The following is a 23,109-nucleotide window of genomic DNA, read 5'->3' as shown; positions in this document are numbered from 1 at the left end:
GCTAAAAGATTTTAAGGTGGTGTATGTATAAGGTGGTGTTTAGTAAGCCGAAATACCTTTACATTCTTCAAAGACTTTGAATTAGTCCATTACTTAGTTTTATAATGCCAGCAACTGGTGGTCATAGTATACTCTGCGATTGTTAGACTGGTCTGTTCTGTTTAGAGATGTATGATAAAAACATACATATTCTAAGAGCAAAGTCTTTCTGGAGTTACTACTGTACAGTGAACGTCTCTTCTTCCAGGTGGTGTAACATGTATCTTTTCACTAAGCTGTGCACTAATTCTTGCTTATCTGGACAAGAGAGCAGAAAAAATCCTTTGTAAAGAGCAAAGAAAAACTGGTGAGTGATAACAATAGTTAAAACGCTCAGTTTGCTTAGTATGTTCATCTGTAGTACTATATCAGTTATTTAACGCGTTTATATAACCTGGACTTGTATCTTTCACTCTAGAACAAAATAACTGGAATTTAATTTTAAAGGGTATCTGTCGATTAGTCATATCAGGCTCCCAGTGCTCTGATTTTACCACCTCTCACCCTCTCCTTGCTGCAAAATCCTTGATTTTAATAAAAAACCAAACCTTGCTTCTAGCTGTCATGATTGGAAAACATGAGTGAAAACTGGATGCAATGGCCTCTTCTAGAGCCTACAGAAAATACAGTTCATGCTCCATGTTTTACCCTGAAATCAAGACCATATAAATGTAAGCCGTAGCTGTTTAATAACTGCTTACTATTAATAGAAACATACAGCTAATATGCGTCCTGCAACCTCAAAAGCCTCCTGTGCTCTCTAGGTATAAAGAGTCCAACTTTCTTTTACACAAAAGTGCCAAAGTATACATCTTACCCCAACAATCTGTAGTGATGTGTTGTCTATACAAAAATCTGAGGCATACTGGAAATAATTTTTGTTTTGCTCTGTTCCCATATTTAATCACTTCTTCATAGTTCGGGGTTGCAGCAAAATTTCACTTTTCAATTGACAACTTCTTTATTTAAAAAGAAATCTTTGCAGATGTTCCACTCTGCTGCTCCAGACTGTCTCTGACTCTAGAGACTGTGCTGCAGAGTTTATGTCCAGCTTGCCATGGAATACATTGGATTTTGGTCTTCAGTTTTGGCAATTCTATAGCATTAAGATAGGATCAAGAAAATGCTGGTTTAAACTTGTCATTAGCTCCTTCTTGCACAATATATGATACAGTGAGACTATATCGTACAAAATCTAACTACATGAATGCTCAATTCTACAATGCATTATTTAGTTTTATTCAGCATTTAAAAATATTAAACTTGCCTATAGATAACTTGCATTGATCCCAATATTTCTTTCTTTCTGAAGGTGAAGTGATTAAATTAACCGATGTGAAAGACTTCTCGTTGTCCTTGTGGCTCATATTTATAATCTGTGTTTGTTATTATGCGGCTGTGTTTCCTTTCATTGGACTTGGGAAGTAAGTGTCTCTTTTTCCCTAGCTTCCTCCCACCCCCCCGCTTTTTAAAAATGAAATATAAACAGAAGCTGCATCAGAAACATCACTTCCTAACGTACCATACCAGTTTGGCACAAAGTTAATGGACAAAACTACTTGTAGAGACAATGTAAATTTTTAAAGATATATTTAAAATGAAAAATTATTGCTGTTTTATTTTTCAAGAAATCATTAGGAAAAGTTTTTGTAGCAGTTCTGCATGTTAGTCTGCTTTTGATGTCTCTTCAGTGACATTGCTTGTGCCATCTCTTACCGTTTGAGATTGTGATGCAGATTTTCTTATTCGTTGCACTTTCTAGAAAATACACTTTAGGTTTTAGTACTGGTTGAGTTGGCGTAATGTATGTTACATTTGTTACTTAAAACTTGGAATTGGGTTACTTAACTTGCAATTTTAATGCAGCAGGAGCCATGGAAGGCTGCCATTTCGTGTTCGTAACAGTCATGTTAATTGAAGATTTGACTAAGCATCACTAACCATCGGACTTCTCCACACTAAGATAGTTGTCTGGCTTTTCCATTTTGCTTATGCATCCTCTCCAAAAGGTCCTGCTTTGGCTGGTCTAATACAGTGGCTTGGTCCTTCCTGTCCCATCACTAGGTTAGCCACCCGTGAGTTGTGCTTTTGATGACTGACTGACTTCTGATGTAGAAGAAAACATTTTTAGAATCTTCCATCATAGAAATCCATCTCCTAAATACCTTTGATACTGCATATAGAATTTCTTTGTTCTCTGTAAGATTAAATTTTCTGTAACATGCATTCTTATGTTTGTCAAAAACTGTTCTTTAAAGAAACTTAGTAAATATGATTTTTTCCTATTTTCACTGTCAAATTTAAGCTAACACGGTAACATTTTAAATGGGTAAAAATATTCTAAAACTCATCTATGGATTTTACTTTAGGGTTTTCTTCATTGAGAAATTCAAATTTTCTTCTCAAGAAGCAAGTGCAATTAACAGGTACTCCTGCAAATTTACTTGATTAAAGGATTTTATGTAAGAGCATGTCAGTCACTATGGTCTGTTAGTCTAGGGAGAGAGTCTTTCTCAAAAATCTTGTCTTCAGACATATTTGTGTTGTGTTTGTATGATTAATGCATTCCCGGGGGTATGGGTAGGCTATTTTATCAAGGAGCATCAGTCCCTCCCTTGTGGGAAGTCCAAACTATAGAACTGAATCATGGGACTTTGTTTAGACAAGGAAAGATCTGCCTTGTGTCAGCTGTTAGAGGAGTCATGTACTTAGAAGCACTCCTTTTCCCAGCGGAGCTTATTAAGGTAGGCTAATTATGCTTTGTAGCTATATAGTACTCGGCAATCAACTAACTAAAATATAATAACAAATCTGTGAGGTAGACTGAGGAAACAGAGAGGGTGAATGAGTTGCTCAACATCATACAAGTGACTGTTAGTGTCAGACACAGAATCCATCGCTTGTAAATCATTCCTGTGTACTAACCAGTAGACCACACCGCTGGCTACCTAGGCATCTTGGTCTCTGGGATGATGCCCTTCTGACGTCTACAAATGGCTAATTGCCTTTCTGTAATATAAGTGGGCTAGATTTTCTTCTCTTGAGGCTGATCCCTGAATTGTCAGGTGGTAAACACTAAATTTGCCCCCCCTTCTCCTCCACAACTACCAGATACTAATTATGCTGCTTTGATATTTATTTATTGGAGATGGAATGTATTTGTTATGCCTTCAAACATCCCAGAACAATTCAAGCGTGGGGCTCCACAGTGAGGGAATTTGGTGTTGTAAATAGTGATGCTTCATGATGGAAAGACAGAATTTGCCTTGTGGTTTAAAATGTAGACTAAATGTGTTTTCAAATTCTCTTTATCACTTCTTTGTAGCATTGTATATATCATATCAGCACCCATGTCCCCTGTCTTTGGATTCCTGGTGGATAAACTTGGAAGAAATATTATTTGGGTTATGTTTGCTGTAGTGGCAACCCTTGCTTCTCACATTATGTTGGCCTTTACTTTCTGGAACCCTTGGATTGCTATGGTAATTCTTGCTGGTAACAATGACTTTAATTGTGTACATATGTAATCTTATCCGACAGCCATATGATAAATTGTATTTATCATGCTCTTTTGACCATATTGCTGGCACTGCGCCCACTAGTCCACCACTATAGAGATAGAGAATAATGCATGGCTTAGAGAAAGCTAATCGGGCACTCCTGTTTACTCTCTTTGAATACAAGAATAGGGAACGCTACATGAAACGGAAATTACAAGTGAAGTTAGGGAATATTTTACACAACATGATTATCTGCTTGAAGTTATGGCTATGTCTACACTACCACGGTAAGTTGATCTAAGTTAGGCTACATTAGCTACATGAATAACGTAGCTGGAGTCGATGTAGTTTAGGTAATCTTATTGCGGCGTCTACATCGTGTTGAGTTGATGGGAGACAGTCTTCTGTTGACTTATCTTACTCATCTCATTCCCGGTGGAGAACTAGAGTTGACCAGAGAGCGCTCTGCTGTAGATTTAGTGGGTCTTAACTAGACCTGCTAAATTGATCCCCGGTGCATCAATCACAGTAGCATCGCTCTCTCAGTAGTATAGCCATAGACAGTTTAATGGGACTTTAAAACCAGATTAGACACTCGTGGCTAATGAGCACCCCAGTTACATTAGTTAAGCAAACTTTTATAAAGAGTATAAGCCTTTATGCTTCAGGATACAAGCCAACCACTGGCGGTGGGGGAGGTTAGCAGGACACCTCCCCTATTGGTAAATCTTTCTAGAACTGTTAACTCTAATCCATTAGAGTAATTCCTGTGCTCCTTTGGAATCTGGTAGAGGGCAGAGGGTGGGTTGTAAGACTGCAATTCTGCAGCCACCTCCTCCTACTTACAAACAGCTGGCGGCTATAGGAAAAAGCTCCCAGGCTCTGAGGCTTTCCACAGTCTGTCCCTGGAATATACTTGCATTTTCCTTTGGTATTTGCCACTGGTAAATGAGATACTGGGCTGGATGTAACGCTATTGCCAAAAAAACAAAACAAAAAACAAAAAAGCAAACAACATTCTGGGATAAAGAAAAGAAGTACTTGTGGCACCTTAGAGACTAACAAATTTATTAGAGCATAAGCTTTCATGAGCTACAGCTCACTTAGCTCACGAAAGCTTATGCTCTAATAAATTTGTTAGTCTCTAAGGTGCCACAAGTACTCCTTTTCTTTTTGCGAATACGGACTAACACGGCTGCTACTCTGAAAACTAACATTCTGGGATGTATTGGCAGGAGTGTCGTAAGCAAGACACGAGAAGTAATTCTTCCGCACTACTCTGTGCTGATTAGGCCTCAACTGGAGTATTGTGTCCGGTTCTGGGCACCACGCTTCAGGAAGGATGTGGGCAAATTGGAGAGAGCTCAGAGAAGAGCAACGAAAATGATTAAAGGTCTAGAAAACATGACCTATGAGGGAAGACTGAAAAAATTGGGTTTGTTTAGTCTGGAAAAGAGAGGACTGAGAGAGGACGTAACAATTTGCAAGTATGAGAAGGAAGAAAAATTGTTTTTCTTAACCTCCGAGGATAGGACAAGAAGCAATGGGCTTAAATTGCAGCAAGGGAGATTTAGTTAGACATTAGGAAAAACTTCCTATCTGTCAGGGTGGTTAAGCACTGGAATAAATTGCATAGGGAGGTTGTGGAATATCCATCATTGGAGACTTTTAAGAGCAGGTTAGACAAACACCTGTCAGGAATGGTCTAGATAATTAGTCCTGCCACAAGTGCAGGGGACTGGACCAGATGACCTCTTGAGGTCCCTTTCAGTTCTGTGATTCTGTGATCGGCTGTTTTCTGTTCTGGCAGTTGTGTACAAATACCTGAGACACCTAAACAGCTTCACACATCCATTTTATTGACTTGGGCATGTGTGTGTGTCGGAAAACCTCTACTTTCTGTCCATACCACCTTCCCAAGACATACTACTTGAGGCCCCAAAAAGTCAACCCTAAAGCACTGACAGACTGAAGATCAATACCTAACAACCCATCAGGGCTAGCAGTGTGTCTTCCTGCTTTCCAGTGTGACACAGTACTTGTTTTGATAGCATTACAATTTTAAGGTCTGACAGGTATGTGCTGAAAAGCTATTTCATCTAACTTGGATATCATTAAAACATAATTAAAATGTTCACTCCTCCAAAGGCCTGTACAGTGGACTTTTACTAAGGCACCTGGCTTTCCAGGTGGTAGGAGAGGGAAGAGTTTTTGTAATTCTTTTCTTATTGGTATGAAGATGGTCTAAAAGCTTCCTATAAAATGTGGCATATGTGGTGATGGTATAAAGGTTTCATTGATGCTTGATTGTACTGTTCAGAAACCCATGGGTTTTTTAATGTTAATTCCCCAATTGGGAGCTTCCACTATGAGTTGTTGAAGATCCCTACAATGGTACCAGGTTATCCCTAATCATACCTGGTACAATTTAACTACTCAGCTTGGATTTTTTTAATAAATTGGCTTTTCTATGTGTATTATATTCACGTATTTAAACTTTTTTTCCTAATTGGCTTGTTCTGCTTATGCAAAGCTCATCCAGAAGCTTGTTGCCAAAACACCACTTCTTGGCTTATGCTCATATCTTTGAGTTATGGCACTTCTGTTGAGGAAACTGATGACAGAAATGTCATTTTTTTTATTAAAATCTACACCAAGTACTACATTTGAGTACTTAGAGTTAGTTGTATTTAACACCAGCCTCTCTCTCTCGTGTACATATATATATTTTAGAATATATTTATTCTAATCTTGTTTTCAACAGTGTATGTTAGGAGTAGCCTATTCACTGCTTGCCTGTGCTTTGTGGCCAATGGTAGCTTTTGTGGTTCCGGAACATCAGCTGGGAACTGCTTATGGCTTGTAAGTATTCATATATTTGTCTCCCGGGGAGGTCTACAGCGGGTACTTCCAAATACAGAAGAACCATTTAAATTTTCAAAAAGAAAAGGAGTACCCGTGGCACCTTAGAGACTAACAAATTTATTAGAGCATAAGCTTTCGTGAGCTACAGCTCACTTCATCGGATGCATTTCGAAATGCATCCGATGAAGTGAGCTGTAGCTCACGAAAGCTTATGCTCTAATAAATTTTTGTCTCTAAGGTGCCACAGGTACTCCTTTTCTTTTTGCGAATACAGACTAACATGGCTGCTACTCTGAAACCTGTCATTTAAATTTTGAGTATCTTATTCCAGAATGGTTGCTAATATGTTCGTTGCAATGAAATTATCTTATAAAATTACTGAAGCTAGAAACAGTCCTCAAATTCTTCAAGATACGCTTGTTTTGATATCAAACAAATCTAATGTTTTCATTCTTCTGAAATTACCGTCCCCAAAATAGCTTTTGCTTTTCACATTTAAAGGATTACTGGCAGAATTAACGGGTCACAAATGTAGAACTTGATTCTGTCCTCAGATTTGTGGGTGCAGTTTGTACAATCTGAAAATGTACTTGTTGCATATCTGCCTCTGTATGCCTTGATGCAACTTGTGACCGTGTAGAGTCTTTCTTGTAGCTGTATTTTTTATAAATGCAAATAAGGAAACTCTAGGTACTCTTCATACCTTAAGCATGTTGGCTTCTTTAAAAATAATAAAAAAAAAAAATTCCTCATGGAATGTGGATAACAAGATTGTTTACCCTGTGTTTTAGTATGCAGTCTATTCAAAATCTGGGTCTGGCAATTATTGCCATAGCAGCTGGAACGATACTGGATTCTCGAGGATATCTGTTTCTAGAAGTCTTCTTCAGCGCTTGTATTTGCTGTAAGTACGCTACTGTGGGAACTTATGGCTCCTGAATATAGGGGAGCTCACATGACATTTTTTCTTTAATACTCAGTGTGTTTGTAGCCACGTCAGTGAATGTTTTCTGTTGTGTAGATTGATACTTGGGTGCTTGTTTTATAAACTGATGTTGAAAGTAATTAATTCTCACTGGAGTATTGATCATTTACTCTCAAGTGGACTTTATATTGGGTACTGAAGAAATTTTTGAGGGGGAAAATGAGGTCAGATGGATATTAAGTATAGTCAGAACCTTTGTAAAAGGGGATCTTCAGGGAAATATTTTTTTTCCATGTTAAGTGACCATTTTCCTGATCTTGCTTAAACGTTCTAGGTGGAGTTTTCAAAGTGGCAAAAAGAAAAGGAGTACCCGTGGCACCTTAGAGACTAACAAATTTATTTATTATGCATTTGGAATGCATTTGGATGAAGTGAGCTGTAGCTCACGAAAGCTTATGCTCTAATAAATTTGTTAGTCTCTAAGGTGCCACGGGTACTCCTTTTCTTTTTGCGAATACAGACTAACACGGCTGCTACTCTGAAACTTTTCAAAGTGACTAAGTGAGTTAGGAGCATAAGTCAATAGGACATGCTCCTAACTCACTTAGCTGATTTTTAAACCCCAACTTCTGTCAACACTGCTACCTAAAAGATTTGACTGTTGCTTAATTGCATTTTAGGGTAAGAGTTGGTTTTCTTTCCCTGACAGTAACCTTGCTGACTATAATTCTCTTCTGCTTTTCTAGTGTCAATAATAGCTGTAGTCATGCTATATTTTGTGAATCACCTTACTGGTAAGTGCATGTTTATATTGTCTCTTTACATATTTTCTCGGTTCTGTTTGAGTCAGTAATTTTAGTTACAACAATGATCTAAATTTTTCCTCTGTAACTAGTATTACACAGGGTGGTAGAAGCTGTTCTGGCTCAACTCTGTAGATTAAAAATTTTACCCTCTTAATGGAGGGTAATGGAAATGTTTCTAAATCACCTTAATATAAAAGTTTTCTTTGCCAATTACTATCAAAATTCCCTCAACCTTTGCAATATGCTGAATACTCCCAATATCCTGGGGTAATCAGGGGATTCAGTTCAAAGGATAGTTCGAACTTGAGCACTAGTTTTAACACGGCTGGTACTTAATATTGTTTGAACAACCTTAGTAAAGGAATACAGTACAGCTGCACATGGATATCTGATTTGGTCATTTATACTAGTGTTTTGAGTAAGACACTGCCCATTTTCCTATCCCTGTTCGGAAAAATTTCAGATTGCTTTTGTCGACCTCCTAGTAACTGTTGAAGTGCTCTGTGTTCGCATATGTAAAAGTTGCATTGGCTCTTCCGAAAGCAAATTATCTTAATTCCCCCTTGATTGTTTTTGTACATCTAATTGTATTTTCAACATTGGGATCAGATAACGATAGAGCCGGAGAAAAGCTGCTACATTCAGTCCATTTTGTTACTAATATTGGATTATTTCTATCAAGGACATGCTAGCATTTTATCCTGTATACGTGTAAATGCCCCAAGCTGTGCAGGGCTTACACCACTTTCCTTGGTTCAAAATATTTTTCACTCAAGAAAGCTGTTCCTGATGTTCAGTCTAAAACTTCACTTTTTCTTTACTACATGCTGTTAACCCTAGCCCTATCATCCTAAATTCCTCTCCTTCTTGGGTGATTATCCTTTTAAATTTTTATTCCTATCATATTATAGCTTAGGTGAGGTGATAGCTAAATAATTAAGTATTTTCTTCTACCACTTATCAATCTTCTCTGAACTTAGCTTGTTACTTAGAACTGAATTCACTCTAATAAACTCTAGACCAATAGCTCTTGCTCTGACGTCTGTTTGTTTATGCAGCCTAGAAATGCATTGACTTTTAGCTGCCATATCGAATTGTAGTCTTCTGTCAATTTGCTGTCTTGTCTTATCCCAAGGTCTCTCAATATTATTAATTTCATATGTATATTGACTTTCATTTTCTCAAGTTAGAGATGTTTCTAGTTGAGTATATCATATAAAGACACATTTCAGAAGTTCCTAAATAAATATAACTTCTGTTTGTAGGAGGTGATCTTAACTGGTCTGCAAAGAAAAGGGAAAAACTGCAAAAGCTAGCTGCGGCTGAGTAAGTATATAAAGCTGAGAATTAGTGTCCTTTTAAAAGCTTTATTAACTTGGAAATCTTCTTTTTATTATTTTTATTTTTTTTTTAAACATGCACATAATATATTGCAAAATAAATTGACTACAAAAGTGTGGTTAAGGGGAAATAGTGCCAAAAGTATAGAATCAGGTATGGCATTGAACTATCAAGAATGAATGAGGCAAGAATAACTTTTCACAACTTCATTCTGCAAAAAGTTGAAGCCAACTGTGAAGATGCTCAGCACCTATGAAAAAGAGGCCATCTACTGGTAACTGAAGTTGAGTGTCAAAAACTTGCACTGTAGTGAGTGCTGGTGTTCTCCTTTTAAAATACACAACTGTTTGCAGTTGTCTATTTGAGAGACGGGGTGGGAATATCTTTTATTGGACCAACTCCTGTTGGTGAAGGACAAGCTTTCAAGTTACACAGAGCTGATCTTCAGTCAAAATTTAGTCTGCTGTGTGGCTCATGGCTTTCTCCTCTCTGAATCACGTGCTCCTGCCTCCTCTGATTGAATAAAGCAAAAGCTGTCTCTGTCTACTGCCCAGGCATCATATCTTGCTGGTCCTAACTCTTGAAAACATACCTTTATATTAAAGAAGAAAACACAGAGTTCCTTCCAGCTGAATGAAAGTTCTGAAGCCTGGCCTCCACTAGGAAATTATCTTTTGTATAAGTACATCGTTCAGGGATGTGAAAAAAACCCCCCTGTGTGATGCAGCTAAACTGGCTTAACCCCCAGAGAATATTCCTGTTGACCTAGCTACTGCTTATTGGCGAGCTAGAGCAGCAATACCACCAGGAGAACACTTACATTGGCATAGGTCGTGTTTCCACTGAAATGAGTGTAGACAAGCCCAAGTATATTTTAAAAAAACCTATTAGCACTGCTCACTTCTGAACTAAAATGGATTGCTGGTGACCTTTTTATGTAGGTGTGACTAGCTAAGAAAAGATAAGAAGCATGTTGTCATTATTCTTTAGTCAGGCTTTTGAATAATGGCATTCTTTTTTTAATTGCCATTGCAAAGTAAAATATAGAGCAGAGTATATCTGGGACCACTTACGAGTCAAGTAAGATCTGGGTTTAATATCAGAAGCAAGACAAATGAAGACTCTGTTTTTTGTGGTTTTTTTTTAAATAGAATCTTAAAGTTAGGCTTCTAATAGGTGCCTAAATATGGCTTTAGAAGCCTAATAATTTGAGTGCTGAGCACTGACAGCTTCCACTACCTTTCAGGTTACTGAAGAGTTGAACTTAAGGGTCCTATTTCTGAAAATCTTGGCTTTTAGTTGTGAATGGGAAGCTATCAAAACATTTCTGTAATTCGTATCCATTCTTATCTAGTGCAATGGACATTGAAAAGTCTCCTGCTTCTAGTTATTAGAAGAAAAAGTGGGCATAACTGAACACACACAAGTTTTAAATGTTTGCATGTCCATCAGCTGCTTCCTTGCCTCCTGTCAAGACCCAGTGTTTATTTCAAGTTTATTTTGACTGTCATTGACATGTGGGTTATATGGAAGGTAACTTCCCTAACTTAAGGATTTAGACCGAAGGTATGTCTACACACAAACAGCTACAGCTGCACTGCAGCAGCAGCCCCATGGTAATGCTTCAGTGAAGACAGTACTGATGCCAATGGGAGACTCTATCCTGTCAGTGTAGGTACTTCAGCTCCCCAAGAGGCAGTAGCTAGGTCGACAGGTGACTTCTCCCATCGACCTAGCACTGTCTACACCACAGGCTTAACTGTATCTCTCGGGTGTGGATTTTTCACACACTTGAGCAACGTAGTTATATTGACCTAATGTCCTGGTGTAGACTAGGACTCAGTAGTGTGTGACCAAAAGGGCATTAACAACAGTACAGTGAAGGTGAAGTTGAACTTTGATATATAACATAAACTTGTTTAGGATTTTATTCTACAAATGTAGAAATCCAGCATGGCTGGAAAATACAACCCACTTGTAAACTCCCTCCCACCCACCAACCCCCCCCCCCCCCCAAAAAAAGGAAGACACAAAAAAAAGCTGCCTAGTTTTAGATAGTTTTTTCCTAAAAACTTATAATTATGTCCTTCTAAATAGGACACTAGACTAAGACTAAAATCTCCTTGAGTTCAATTCCTGGCTCAATCACAGACTTCCTATGTAATCTTGAACAAGTTCCTCAGCTATGAAATGGGGTGGTTAATACCCCCTTATCTCAGGGGTGTTGTGAGGATAAAATCTAGTAATGACTAAGGTGTTCAGATGATATGGAGATGACTATAGGAGTAGATATAATTGGCTTTAGGGTCAGGCCCTTTTTTGAAGCAGACACTTAAAGGATGGGACAGTTATAAAGCTCTAAGGTCCATTTTTTCCGGGTTTTTTTCCACAGATAATTTATCTTAATTAAACATTGTGAAATGTTTTTAATGTGTTCTGTATTAATATGTTTTAATGTCATGATAAACTAGTCAACAGAATTCTAAGTTAGCTAAGTATTATGACTACTTCATTCAGATAACTTACAAGTGAACCAGATGAATATTTTTATTTGATTCATGTCTTGTTGTGAACAGTAAAACACCTTTACCCTCTCAGTGCTGCTGCTTAGGTATCTAGTTGTATGTTACAGACATTAACTTACAATAAATTGTCTTCTGCCTGAACTACAGTGCTTTTGTGCGTGTAAGTGCTAAAATGTGAGGTACTAAACTTGCATATGTAATCTGTCTGTAGTGAATTGCAAATAGACACTTTTTTACTGCAGTGGCTACAGAACTAAATTTAGCTTTTCTGTAAAGTGCTAGAATATTTCTGTATATATTGTCTATATAAAAACACTTTTACAACATCTTACACATGCATGACTTCAAAATGAAATCTCCCAACCAAAACCATCTCTCCCACAATGGCTGGTGGTGGTGGTTTCATACTGGCATGTGGCAAACTTGGGTCGGGTCTAAGATCCCACTTCAGCAACGTAACTTGTTCAAACTTGATGAAAACTTGGTTCCAAAAGATCTAGTACATGAGCTAACAGTTGGTGACCAAGATGTGAAGCTGCTTTTGGGTGGTAAAGGAGCAGTAGAAGAGGCTGTGTAAGGCTCTTGTCAGGATGTGGAGCACATTCCGTCACCAGAAGCAGATACACATTTTTACTTGACTTGCCAATTTTTCTGGTCAATGCAAGATGTGTGCAGTGTTTCCAATATATAATTCAAAAGTATAACATTTTGTGTTTGATAAAGCACCCTGAATGTCAGGGTTCCTTGTAGCATGTTTTTAATAATTCTCACTACAATGTTTTTTGCAGAAAAGAAATTTGACTAGCAAATATCATCCAGAAGTGGGGAGCATTTGATCAGCAACTTAACAACTTGAAGAATTACAGTGTATTTAGAGCTCTATGCTTAGCACTGGACAATACAGTTGATTGGAAAACATACTAACATGCCGAGGATTTTACAGTAAACTATTTTATGATGACACAATATTTGGTAGCTATTAAACTGTTACAAAGCATACATCTTTCTCAGAGCATTACACTGTGTTGGGTCATAGCGTTTTAAACTGAACTGAAGTTTCGTGTAATTGCAAAACGTTTCCTTTTCAACTTGAAGCAAACATTCTTGCAATATAAACTAGATCAAGTGTCTCACTTACAGGAGCAGCACTTTAGTATCTTTTGGTTGGTGTCAAGAGTTTTTGCCTAATAATGGTTTTAAGCAATTATTTGACTTGTATTTTGTGTGCTGAAAAGATCATTGCCTTCCCAAACTTGTTAACGAGTCTCTGTTAATGTGGGTTTTGTCACATTCTTCATGCAAAACCCTATCATATGTAGCGGTAAAACACGGTTCAGTCTTCCAAGACTTCTTTACCCTTTATGGAAAGGGCTTAAGTTGAAAATAAGTGGGAGTTGGGAGCTGTCTCTAACAAGTACTGTATGGCCAAATACTGAATCTTTAATCTGTGATAAAACCAAATCCTGATTGCTATTAACTCTGTAAGACTGCTGAACAGTCTCTTTAGTACTTTTTTTGTCACTTCTCTTTTTTGTGCTATCAACTTAATATATTTTAAGGGATCAAATCTTGTTTAACTGATAAAGGCATAGTCTGAATTTTGTTTAAAATGTGAGTTAGCATGTTGTAACTTTCCAATAAAGTTCTAAATGCTAAATTAAAAAAAAAATTGCAGAAAATAGTCTTTTTTCTTGAATATCAAGTTAGCGTGACTTGCCACATGTTTGTCTCTTAGCTTTTTGTTAACCTGCAGTTTTACACCTGTAAACATTATAAACTGTTAATTTTACTTCTAGTAACTATCAGATTAACAAAAGAGATTCTTGTTTGCACATCTCTTAATTTAATCCATTTTGTTTTACAGAGCAGAAAAACGAGAAACTCAGACGTCAAAAGAAAGATGACTTGGTCAAATTACAGCCAAAGAATGACTTTAGTTTAAGAAATAGGTATCTCTCCAAACTAGGAGCTCAGGTATTAGTAGCAAATTAGTTTTTCCCTACAGACAACAGGGCAATAATAAATACATAAATAAATAAAAATCTACATAGCAGTATATTGGTTTTTATAAAGGAGCTAAATTTATCCTACGGCTATTAGAAATGAATCTCGCCTACAATTTAAAAAAATAAAAACCAAACTGAAGGGATAGAATCAATAGTTTTAACTTGAAAAGACAGATAAGGTGAAGAATAGTTATCAATAAGATTCATCATTCTTTCAAACTTACTTTTTTGCAGCTGCCTGATAATTACTCTTCCTACTTATCTGCATTGGCACACAGAAGTGTGCTGAAATAGCATCACTCTGCACAAGTTTGTCAAGAGATGGAAGTGCTCTGAAGTTTATACAGAGAGAAACTTGCTCCTACTAGTCAAGAACTTCACCTAGAACAAAAGCAGAATAATGCACCATGTTCTATATTTGAATCCTCATGCTGTCATCAGGAACCACCTTACCTTAAAAAACGTAGTGTCAATAAGTGGCTCCTATTGTAATGTGAAACATTGATTTGAAGCATTAGGTGAGGTTTGACTTCTGTGTGCCATACAAAACCAAATATGAAACTTAAAAGCCTTGGGAAACAACAACCTGTTGGCCATTCTACATATTCTTGATGTAGGCATTAGTCTGGTCAGACTACATTTTTATGGTGGACATCCTTGTTAACTTCCTGCAATAACTCAGTTTTACTTTCTTTCTCTATGGAAAATCTAACAATAGAAATGACTGCCTTTTTAAATTCTGTCAAATCGAGATTTTTTTTTAACAAAAACTTGGCTGTTTTATTTAAAAAACAAACAAACACAGTATATTCATTAAAGCCAGACTTGGAAATTGCACGAGTACATGGTAATGGTGTTTAATCAAAGCTGAGCTATTTTCCTGTGGAAATGACACTTGATCCAGTTTTTATAACTATCAAATCGTTAACTGTAAAATATAACTTTCAATCAGTGTAATATTTATACAGATATAGTGTGGAGTATCTACTAGTTTTAAATGTTATCTGCAATGAGAAGAATGGCTTTAGGACCAACTTTATCCCAAAGATGTGTGGGCTCCCATGCTTGCAATGTAAGCAGAACTGGACTCTAAAATCTCATACAACATGTATATTTCTTACTAAGTGGACAGTAGAAAACTAAAAATTTTGACTGAATTTTCAGTCTTTTAAAGTGTGGTCGTAATCTGAGCTAAATTATTATACTCTGACCTTTTATTGCTTAAAATTTATCTTAACTGCACAGGAAAGCCAGTATTTTTTTTTGAATAGGTGTTACCCGAACAGTTATATGAATTGAATAAATCGGAAATAACTTGAGGAATGTTGACATTTATACCTGGAGCTCGTGGTTCTGTTAAGAATTTTGTATATGCAAATACACTTTTTTTTTTTTTTTTTGGAAGTGAGTTACTTTTCTATGACCTGTTCAGTATTGTACAAACTTTATCAAAGATAGTATTCTGAATTGTGTAGAACTGCCATAGTCTGCCCTCATGATGTCTATCGAGGAAGATTTTTTTCCACCAAATGCATCCGATGAAGTGAGCTGTAGCTCACGAAAGCTTATACTCAGATAAATTTGTTAGTCTCTAAGGTGCCACAAGAACTCCTTTTCTTTTTGCGAATACAGACTAACACGGCTGCTACTCTGAAACTAGTACAAAACTTGCTGCTTTTATGTGTTACTGTTGAAGATTGCATTTACACATGGTAGTGCTAAACCTTTTTTGTTTTTTTACTGTGCTGTATTCAGGAAGAAAGCAGCATCAACTATCCGTGGATGGATTATGTACAGCTGATTTGCTTATACACTTTGATGCTGAACTTTTTTTAGTAAATAAAACTAAATGGGTAAGGCCTCTTGGCTCTTTGGTTTTTTTTTTTTTTTTTATGCTTAATTGCTTTTTAAGCAGTGTTGTATAGTGTTCAATGCACATGACTTCTCCAGAGGAAGTGGAGTTCTGCAGCTGGTAGTCGAGGAGGGTAGAGCTGTGTTCTCCCTCTAAAGAAAGAAGCAAGGCATTCTTGTCTTGACCCTTTGTATGCACGCACACACACACCCCCAATCTCAGGCTCTCTGCTATCCATGGCAGTACTGTACTGGTAGAGCATGGGCCAAGAAATAATTTCACAAGTGACATGGTAATTTGTACAAATATGTATGTTAATATTGGCATCCTGTCCAAGTTCCCTGTGGTCTTAAACATTTGCTGTATTTAAAGGGTGGGTGAACAGATCAGTATGCAGAGGCCTTACTTCTCATGGGGTATCTCTACAGTGCAATCTGGTGTGACTGCAGCTAGGGTAAGCACACCCATGTTAGCTATTATCTAGGCTAAAAATAACAAAATAGCAGGCTTCAGCCTCAGCTGCACCAGCTCCCTGGATGCTTCATCACGTTGCTAGCTTGTGCTGAAGCCCAGGCCACTGGGTCTTAACTGTTATGCTCGTTAGATTAAAGCTAGTACAGGTGTGCTGACCTAAGATGCAGTCATACCTTTGATTGTTGTGTGGACATACCCATAGAGTGCTCTCATGCACTAGGTAATGTTGCCTCAACTCAAAACTCCAGCTTTCCTATTTCTGTTCTCAGTTCAATGGCTTTTTCTGACCTTCCTATATCACTTTATTATGGAGCATTAGTGCATATGGCTTCTGTATCCCCCTCATTCAACAGTGGTAAACACTGTTCGGGGTTTAGTATAGAGACCTCAGCCTGCTTAGTACCATGACAAGCACAGCATTAAACATCCTTTTAACTTTTTATTCAGGTAAATAATAAAGACATTATTAGGGAGGAAAAGACCTTCAAAATAATTTTCATTTTAATATCTCTTGTTTCCTTCAGGTGGAGAGGTGTGTGTAGTGGGTTTTTTCTTTTCTTTTTTTTTTTTTTTTAAAGAGAAAAAAATCCTTGTTTGACAGTCTCTTAAATGGTAGTAACTATCCTTTTTGTGGAAAAAGTAAAGTCAGTTGAGATAGGCTGGAACTGTTAAAGTCCACTCCCAGTTCCTAGAAGACAAAACAAGACATACAAAAAGAGGGAGAGAAAACAGCAAAGAGAGTGAATGCAGTTTGTCTCTGATCATCACTCTCGGTGCTGAAAAATGTAGGCACAGCACTCAATCTTACCAGCCACTTTGAGACCAGAGACATTCTATGTGACTCTAGGGCATTGCACTTTGCTGCGCTTCTGGTCAAAGGCTTACAGCAGTGTTGCAGACTAGGATGGCTAAGCCAAACTCATAAGAGGGATTGCAAAGAAGAAATAAACTGGGGAAGGAAGAGGACAGTGGGTGGTGTGTGCCAGTCTGACATCCCAGTTGGCATTCAGGATTGAGGTGGTGATGTCACCTGGGTCCCTCTGGTCTGGGCGGGATCTCAGGATCAGGATGGAGAAAGGTCCAGGAGGTGGTAGGGGTGGTGGTAACTGCCATGATGGTAAAGTTTACTCCTTCCCTGTTTTTCAGTCAGCCAGTGTAGCAGTACCCTGCTTTCTCCCTCCAAAGTCTCTTTGAGGACCCCAAAAAGACAAGCTATACAGCCCATCGCAAACTACTCACATTTTTTGTCCAACAATTAGGCCTTCCTTGTTTACCAGGCATGACCTTAACATAGTCCTTGAAATTATATCAGTAGACCTTTACATTTGGACTAATTCAGTCTTTCCATCTTTTTTGCATCTTGTCCCATGAACATTTTGTTATAGGTTATTGTGACATCTCATTCACATTCACTCACTTTTTACATCTGAGTTCACAATTTGGCTAATTTTGTAGGACCAGTTATCACAACACACCTCACATGCTGGCCGGAGCATGAGTGCTTCAACCTTTCGTATGTGCTTGTTCCAGACATTTGATGTCTTTGTCAGCAAAGGCATTCATATTCCCTCTCTCAAGGTGGGCATAGTCCAGCAGCTGCAACAAATGAATGGGCTATGGCCCCTTGCCACTGAGCTGACTGTAGTGATTCTTCAAGTGCTGTTGGGGTGTACTTTGGCAGTATTTGTATCTATCTAGTTTAAAATTCCTTGGAATGATTTGTTTCTTTTCGTTGGGGATAGGGGACTGTTGTGATCATCTAGTCTAATCTCCTGTATAAACCAGCCAGAGGACTTTCCTGAATTACTTCCTGTTTGAACTAGAGCTGAAAGGTTTTGTATAAATGAAAACAGTTGTACATATTTGCTTTAGAGTTTGTTCTCTTAAGAGCAAAGGCTATGCTAGTGGCATGTAACTGTTCACAGAAATTCTTTTACGTGTACTAAGGCTTTTTAATACCTGGACTTCCCTCATAGCTGCAGTGCTGCACTAGAAGAGGTATTATCAGTGAAGAGGCACACTTGTTTACAATGCCTATGCAAGGCTTTATAGAAGAGCTAACATGATAAAGAAATAACTTACTAAATACATGTTTTACAATGTTCTTTACTATTTCCCAAAACAGTCTTTGTTGCTGTTGCATAATGCAAGTTTAATTCAAACAAAATAACAGGTGAGCCACAATTTCTAATATAAGTGTTATAAAAGTCTCCTCTCCTACTTTTTTTTCTTCTTAGGACAGGTCAGATTGTACAGCTCTTCCCTATTACTCCTGGTGTCCAACCTGATTTTTCTAGGTGCAACTCTTCCTTCCTTTTTGATAAAAGGGGCCCTACTTCCCACTGTGGGATTTTCTGTTGTCCTTTCTTCCTTAATTGCTTTTATCATTAGATACAGGTTAGAATATTGCCATAGCCTCTTATCTGATTTCTAAGTAGTTTATAAATATTTAAAAATTAAGTGTCTTCACCACTAGGAGATAGCGGAATATTACTCCCTATGTTACAGATGCGTAAGCAAACTTATGTGCTAAATTGGGAGGAATTTTCAGATTTGCTGAGTTCCAGTTCCCTCTGTGCTCATCTCTAAACTTCTTCCTAATTAGTAATATTACTAATCATAATCCAACTGAGACTATATGCTGTACTCCATTGTGTGGGATAAGAGTGTCAATGCATGACAAAGGCCAATCCCAGGCTTTACTGAATAATTTATATAGTGTACCATGTAAACAACATTTTAAAAAAAATGTCCAACATGATTTAGACTAATATTCTGTCCATATTTAAACATAGTATATTTCTAAAATATGAAAACAATTTCAAACATTCAAATAATATTGAGTTGCTGGCTCCCTAGGAAAGCTGGGAAATCAAACCTCAGCCTGGCAGGCTAATCTGCCCTTATCTTGTATTTTTCTCGAATGTTTCAGACTTTGTGGTGCTCTTAAAGTAGAAGAGTCTGTCGGCAGTTATATATAAGCATTGGTCAGTAAGCATAATGCTGTGTGAGGGTAAAGAGTGCTATTGAAAATGCTTGCCATTTGCTGAGAATTAGAAGCCTTTATTCACAAAAGGAATAACAGTGAAGACTTATTTACATTTAACCCTGTACTTTAGCCTTGAAGTGTGCTTCTAGCAGTAAGAATCTATTTCAACTGCCAGGCCCCTTCAATCATTGGCCTCTATGGAAAATGTCAAGAGTGGTGATTTTATTTCATAGCGACATCATCTACCAGGAGCTGGACTGAGACCAACTCACTTGAACCACTAAATGGCTGTCAGATAGTGGTGACTCCAGGCAGCTTCCAACCTGGTCTCAAACATATTGGAGATTAAAGGCTCTATATCTAGGGTGACCAGATGGCAAATATGAAAAATTGGGACAGGGGTGGGGGGTAATTAGTGCCTATATTAAAAAAAAAAAAAAAAAAAGCCCCAAATATCGGGACTGTCCCTATAAAAGCGGGACATCTGGTTACCCTATCCATATCCCATTCCTGATCCTGAGTCATTCAGTTCCTAAACACTGGAGAAAAAGGTATAGTAACATCTTTAACTATTTACTTATTCAATAGCTCAATCCAGACACTCATAGTCTAATGTAGTTGGTCTCATAATTACAGAACACCGCTTGATCTTCGCTTCCAATTCCATGAGGAATGTAAGAATGCATACAATTCCCCCAGAGAGTTCTTCTCCAAGTAGGCACACTTCAAAAGCTGTTTATTGGATAGGTGTTTTAGTAAATGTTGGGGGAGGGGTGTTGATAGAGAAGAGGATATGGATAGGTTTTTTTTTTTTTTTTTTTTTTTTTTTTTAGTAATTGACTCACTGGTTGAGTAACTTGCTCAAATTAAATGTTTGTGTTTCAGTTCTGCTGGCCATATTATTCTGTTTTAACATTGGGTCAGGTGAATAGGTGTCTTTATTTTTAAAAATTACTTAAATCTAAACTACGGGAAACTATAAATAATGTTAAAATTCAAACTGATGATAGCCTTGCGTAATTGTTGTTCTCTGTCTGGTGGGACACTTTCTGTTCCATAGTGGATGTGCTGTTTCAAGTCAAACGTACAATTAGGAGTTGTATCTGTTGTGGGATGAAAAGTCTGTCATGAGATATGGAATGCCATATGTTATGGGTGCTACTGGCTAATGAAATCTTACTGCAATATGCCTATTTGCTTTCTCTCCCATCTGTGATGGACAAACAGGATGTTGGGCTGAGGGCACTGTACAAGCTTATCAGTTTTTATTTCCCGCTAAGGATCCCTATAAGGGTTTCATCGTATCAGGCACTGTCCAAATGAATAAAATATCACTGTCACAGAGAGCTCACAATCTAACTCTTAGCCAAGCTTCAAGCTTTTCTTGGTGACTTGGTTATTGCATAGAGCTGTCTTTGCAATGGGACATTGAAGAGTTTGGAAACAAGACTTTAATTGCTGCATGTGCTGTACAGTGTATGTCACTAACTTGCAATTATATGCAACTTCAATATATAAAATGTGTTTATATTTCTAATTTTCTCTTTTTAGGGTAAGTGCTTTTCAGGGACAACATCCAACTGGAAATAGATCAACAATCTCTGGCTGAGACATTGGCCAGATTTTTGGCCTAATATAATCAAATCCATGGTGCTCTATAGAGCAGTGAGTCTCAACATTTTCCAGACTACTGTAGCCCTTTCAGGAGTCTGATTTGTCTTGTGTACACCAAGTTTCACCTCACTTAAAAACTATTTGTTTACAAAATCAGACAAATTTAAGTATCATAGTATATGGTTACTGAAAAATTGCTTGCTTTCTCATTTTGTCTCTTGAATTTTAATGTGTATTGACTGCACTAGGCTTTTTATGTAGCCTGTTGTAAAACTAGGCAAATATCTAAATGACTTGATGTACCCCTTGGAAAATCTGTGTACCTCCAGGGGGTACACATACCCCTTGTTGAGAACCACTGCTGTAGAGCTCCTGTGCTTTCTGCCTATTCATCCAACTATGTGACACTTTTTTAAGTTGGTAGCACTCCAGTGGCTGCTGGAATTTTTTTTTTTTTAAAGGCTAACAATTGCTCTTACAGAACTGTAGTAATGTAGGGCTGGAGGGGACCTCAAGAGGTCATCTATTCTTCTCCCCGTCGCCCCCAACGTGCTGAAGCAGGATCCAAGTATAATTAGATCATCCTTGACCGGTGTTTATCTGAGCTGTTCTTAAAAATTCCAGTGACAGATTCCACAGCCTCCCTACATAATCTGTTCTGGTGCTTAACTATCCTATAGTGCTTTTCATCTCAAAACTCTTGTGTATCAAGATTCTAATGAAAGAACATTGAAAAAATTAAAATGTTAAATAATGAAAATCTACTAGATTAACCAGTATCTTCTCTGAAAAGATGGCCATTCTCACTCTATAGTAGTAGGTCCAGTCACTGATGAAACAGCAATGGGAATTCCTGAAAATGGCTTTGGAAATGTAGTGTATATTAAGAAGCTTTAAAATTGTATGAACTGGTATGTGACAAATGACTGGAAGCTCTACCTCCTCTTGACTTCAATGTGAGTCTTTCTCAGCTATACTTATTCCTCTCCATATGTATGTATAGTTTTCCCTTTCCATTGGGAAAAGAATAGTGAGTAGTGGGGAGCTGGGGTTTGTTTCTTTTTGGAGGAGGTGCAGTTTTATTTCTCAACTGCTGCTGCTGTTGCTTGACATGAAATGCTAACAACTTGCCTTCTGGTCCTTCGTAAAATATTTAGTCTTCACTCCTAGCCTCTCTTTACCAAAGCTTGTCACAGCATTAGGGGAATTGCCATTATACAGTATCTCTTTTATTGGTGCAGCTGAGTCTTTTACAGATCCTCTCAAAGGCATGCATGCAATAATTTTAACTGCTACAGTCTCTCTTCATTGGAGTAAATCTGCCATGAAGGGAAGTTCTCAGAGATCACTTTCCTCAGGCTTCATTCCACAGCAAGGGGAGGAGTCTCCCTGGGTGCCACTGACTCCTTACCCTTCACTATAGGCCTAGGAAGGCTGCCTCCGTTGCAGAATGTGTCTGACTGTGTTGGTTTGGCCAGAAAGAAAATACATGAGTGGGGAAAAGCAACTGTTAAGGCCCACCAGCGGCCTCCAAATCTTGTAAAATAAGGTAGCTCCTTGTAAGAGACTGCAGGCAGTCAGCTTTCCGATGGACCCGGACGTAAAGGTAGATGGTACGAGTGATATGGAAAGGAACTAAGCAAACTGCAAAAAGCCTGCAGACTAGCAGGATGGCCCGGATTGATTTAGCCTGGGCAGCGCTGCTTGTGAGGTTGGTATTACCAGTGCTTTGAATCAAGCTTCTGATGATCAAACAGTAGCAGATTAAGATAAGAAAAGGACAGAGGAAATCGGACATGGTTAGTATCATACCATAGAGTTAAAGGTTTCAGAGTAACAGCCATGTTAGTCTGTATTCGCAAAAAGAAAAGGAGTACTTGTGGCACTTTAGAGACTAACAAATTTATTTGAGCATAAGCTTTCATGAGCTATAGCTCACTTCATCGGATGCATTCAGTGGAAAATACAGTGGGGAGATTTATATACACAGAGAACATGAAACAATGGGTGTTACCATACACACGGTAAGGAGAGTGATCACTTAAGATGAGCTATTACCAGCAGGAGGGGGATGGAGGGAGGAAGAAAACCTTTTGTAGTGATGACCAAGGTGGGCCATTTCCAGCAGTTGACAAGAATGTTTGAGGAACAGTGGGGGGTGGGGGTGGGGAAT

At 37.9% G+C, this 23,109-nt stretch overlaps 1 protein-coding gene across 3 annotated transcripts in view; it reads left to right on the top strand.

The window, feature by feature from the left end:
- MFSD1 (major facilitator superfamily domain containing 1) overlaps positions 1–22,778 on the top strand; it is a 41,240-nt gene extending 18,462 nt beyond the window's left edge. The window contains exons 8-17 of one of the 3 annotated variants that reach the window (XM_038416644.2): positions 248–346; positions 1,352–1,463; positions 2,409–2,465; positions 3,365–3,521; positions 6,304–6,401; positions 7,196–7,308; positions 8,076–8,123; positions 9,401–9,461; positions 13,866–13,975; positions 14,242–15,406. In XM_038416644.2, coding sequence (XP_038272572.1) covers positions 248–346; positions 1,352–1,463; positions 2,409–2,465; positions 3,365–3,521; positions 6,304–6,401; positions 7,196–7,308; positions 8,076–8,123; positions 9,401–9,461; positions 13,866–13,905 — 785 coding nt within the window. In that variant the 3' untranslated portion in view covers positions 13,906–13,975; positions 14,242–15,406. Of the gene's footprint in view, positions 1–247; positions 347–1,351; positions 1,464–2,408; positions 2,466–3,364; positions 3,522–6,303; positions 6,473–6,714; positions 7,061–7,195; positions 7,309–8,075; positions 8,124–9,400; positions 9,462–12,789; positions 13,681–13,865; positions 13,976–14,241; positions 15,407–18,570; positions 18,576–22,761 lie in introns of those variants that run through there. The other 2 variants (XM_038416645.2, XM_043492057.1) reach the window with 2 other exon arrangements.
- Positions 22,779–23,109: the final 331 nt, after the last annotated feature.

This window comes from Dermochelys coriacea, chromosome 9 (genome assembly GCF_009764565.3).
Source record: "Dermochelys coriacea isolate rDerCor1 chromosome 9, rDerCor1.pri.v4, whole genome shotgun sequence".
Classification (NCBI taxonomy): domain Eukaryota; kingdom Metazoa; phylum Chordata; order Testudines; family Dermochelyidae; genus Dermochelys; species Dermochelys coriacea.
The sequence above is the reverse complement of the archived record's forward strand: the minus strand, read 5'-3'. Positions and strand labels throughout refer to the sequence as shown.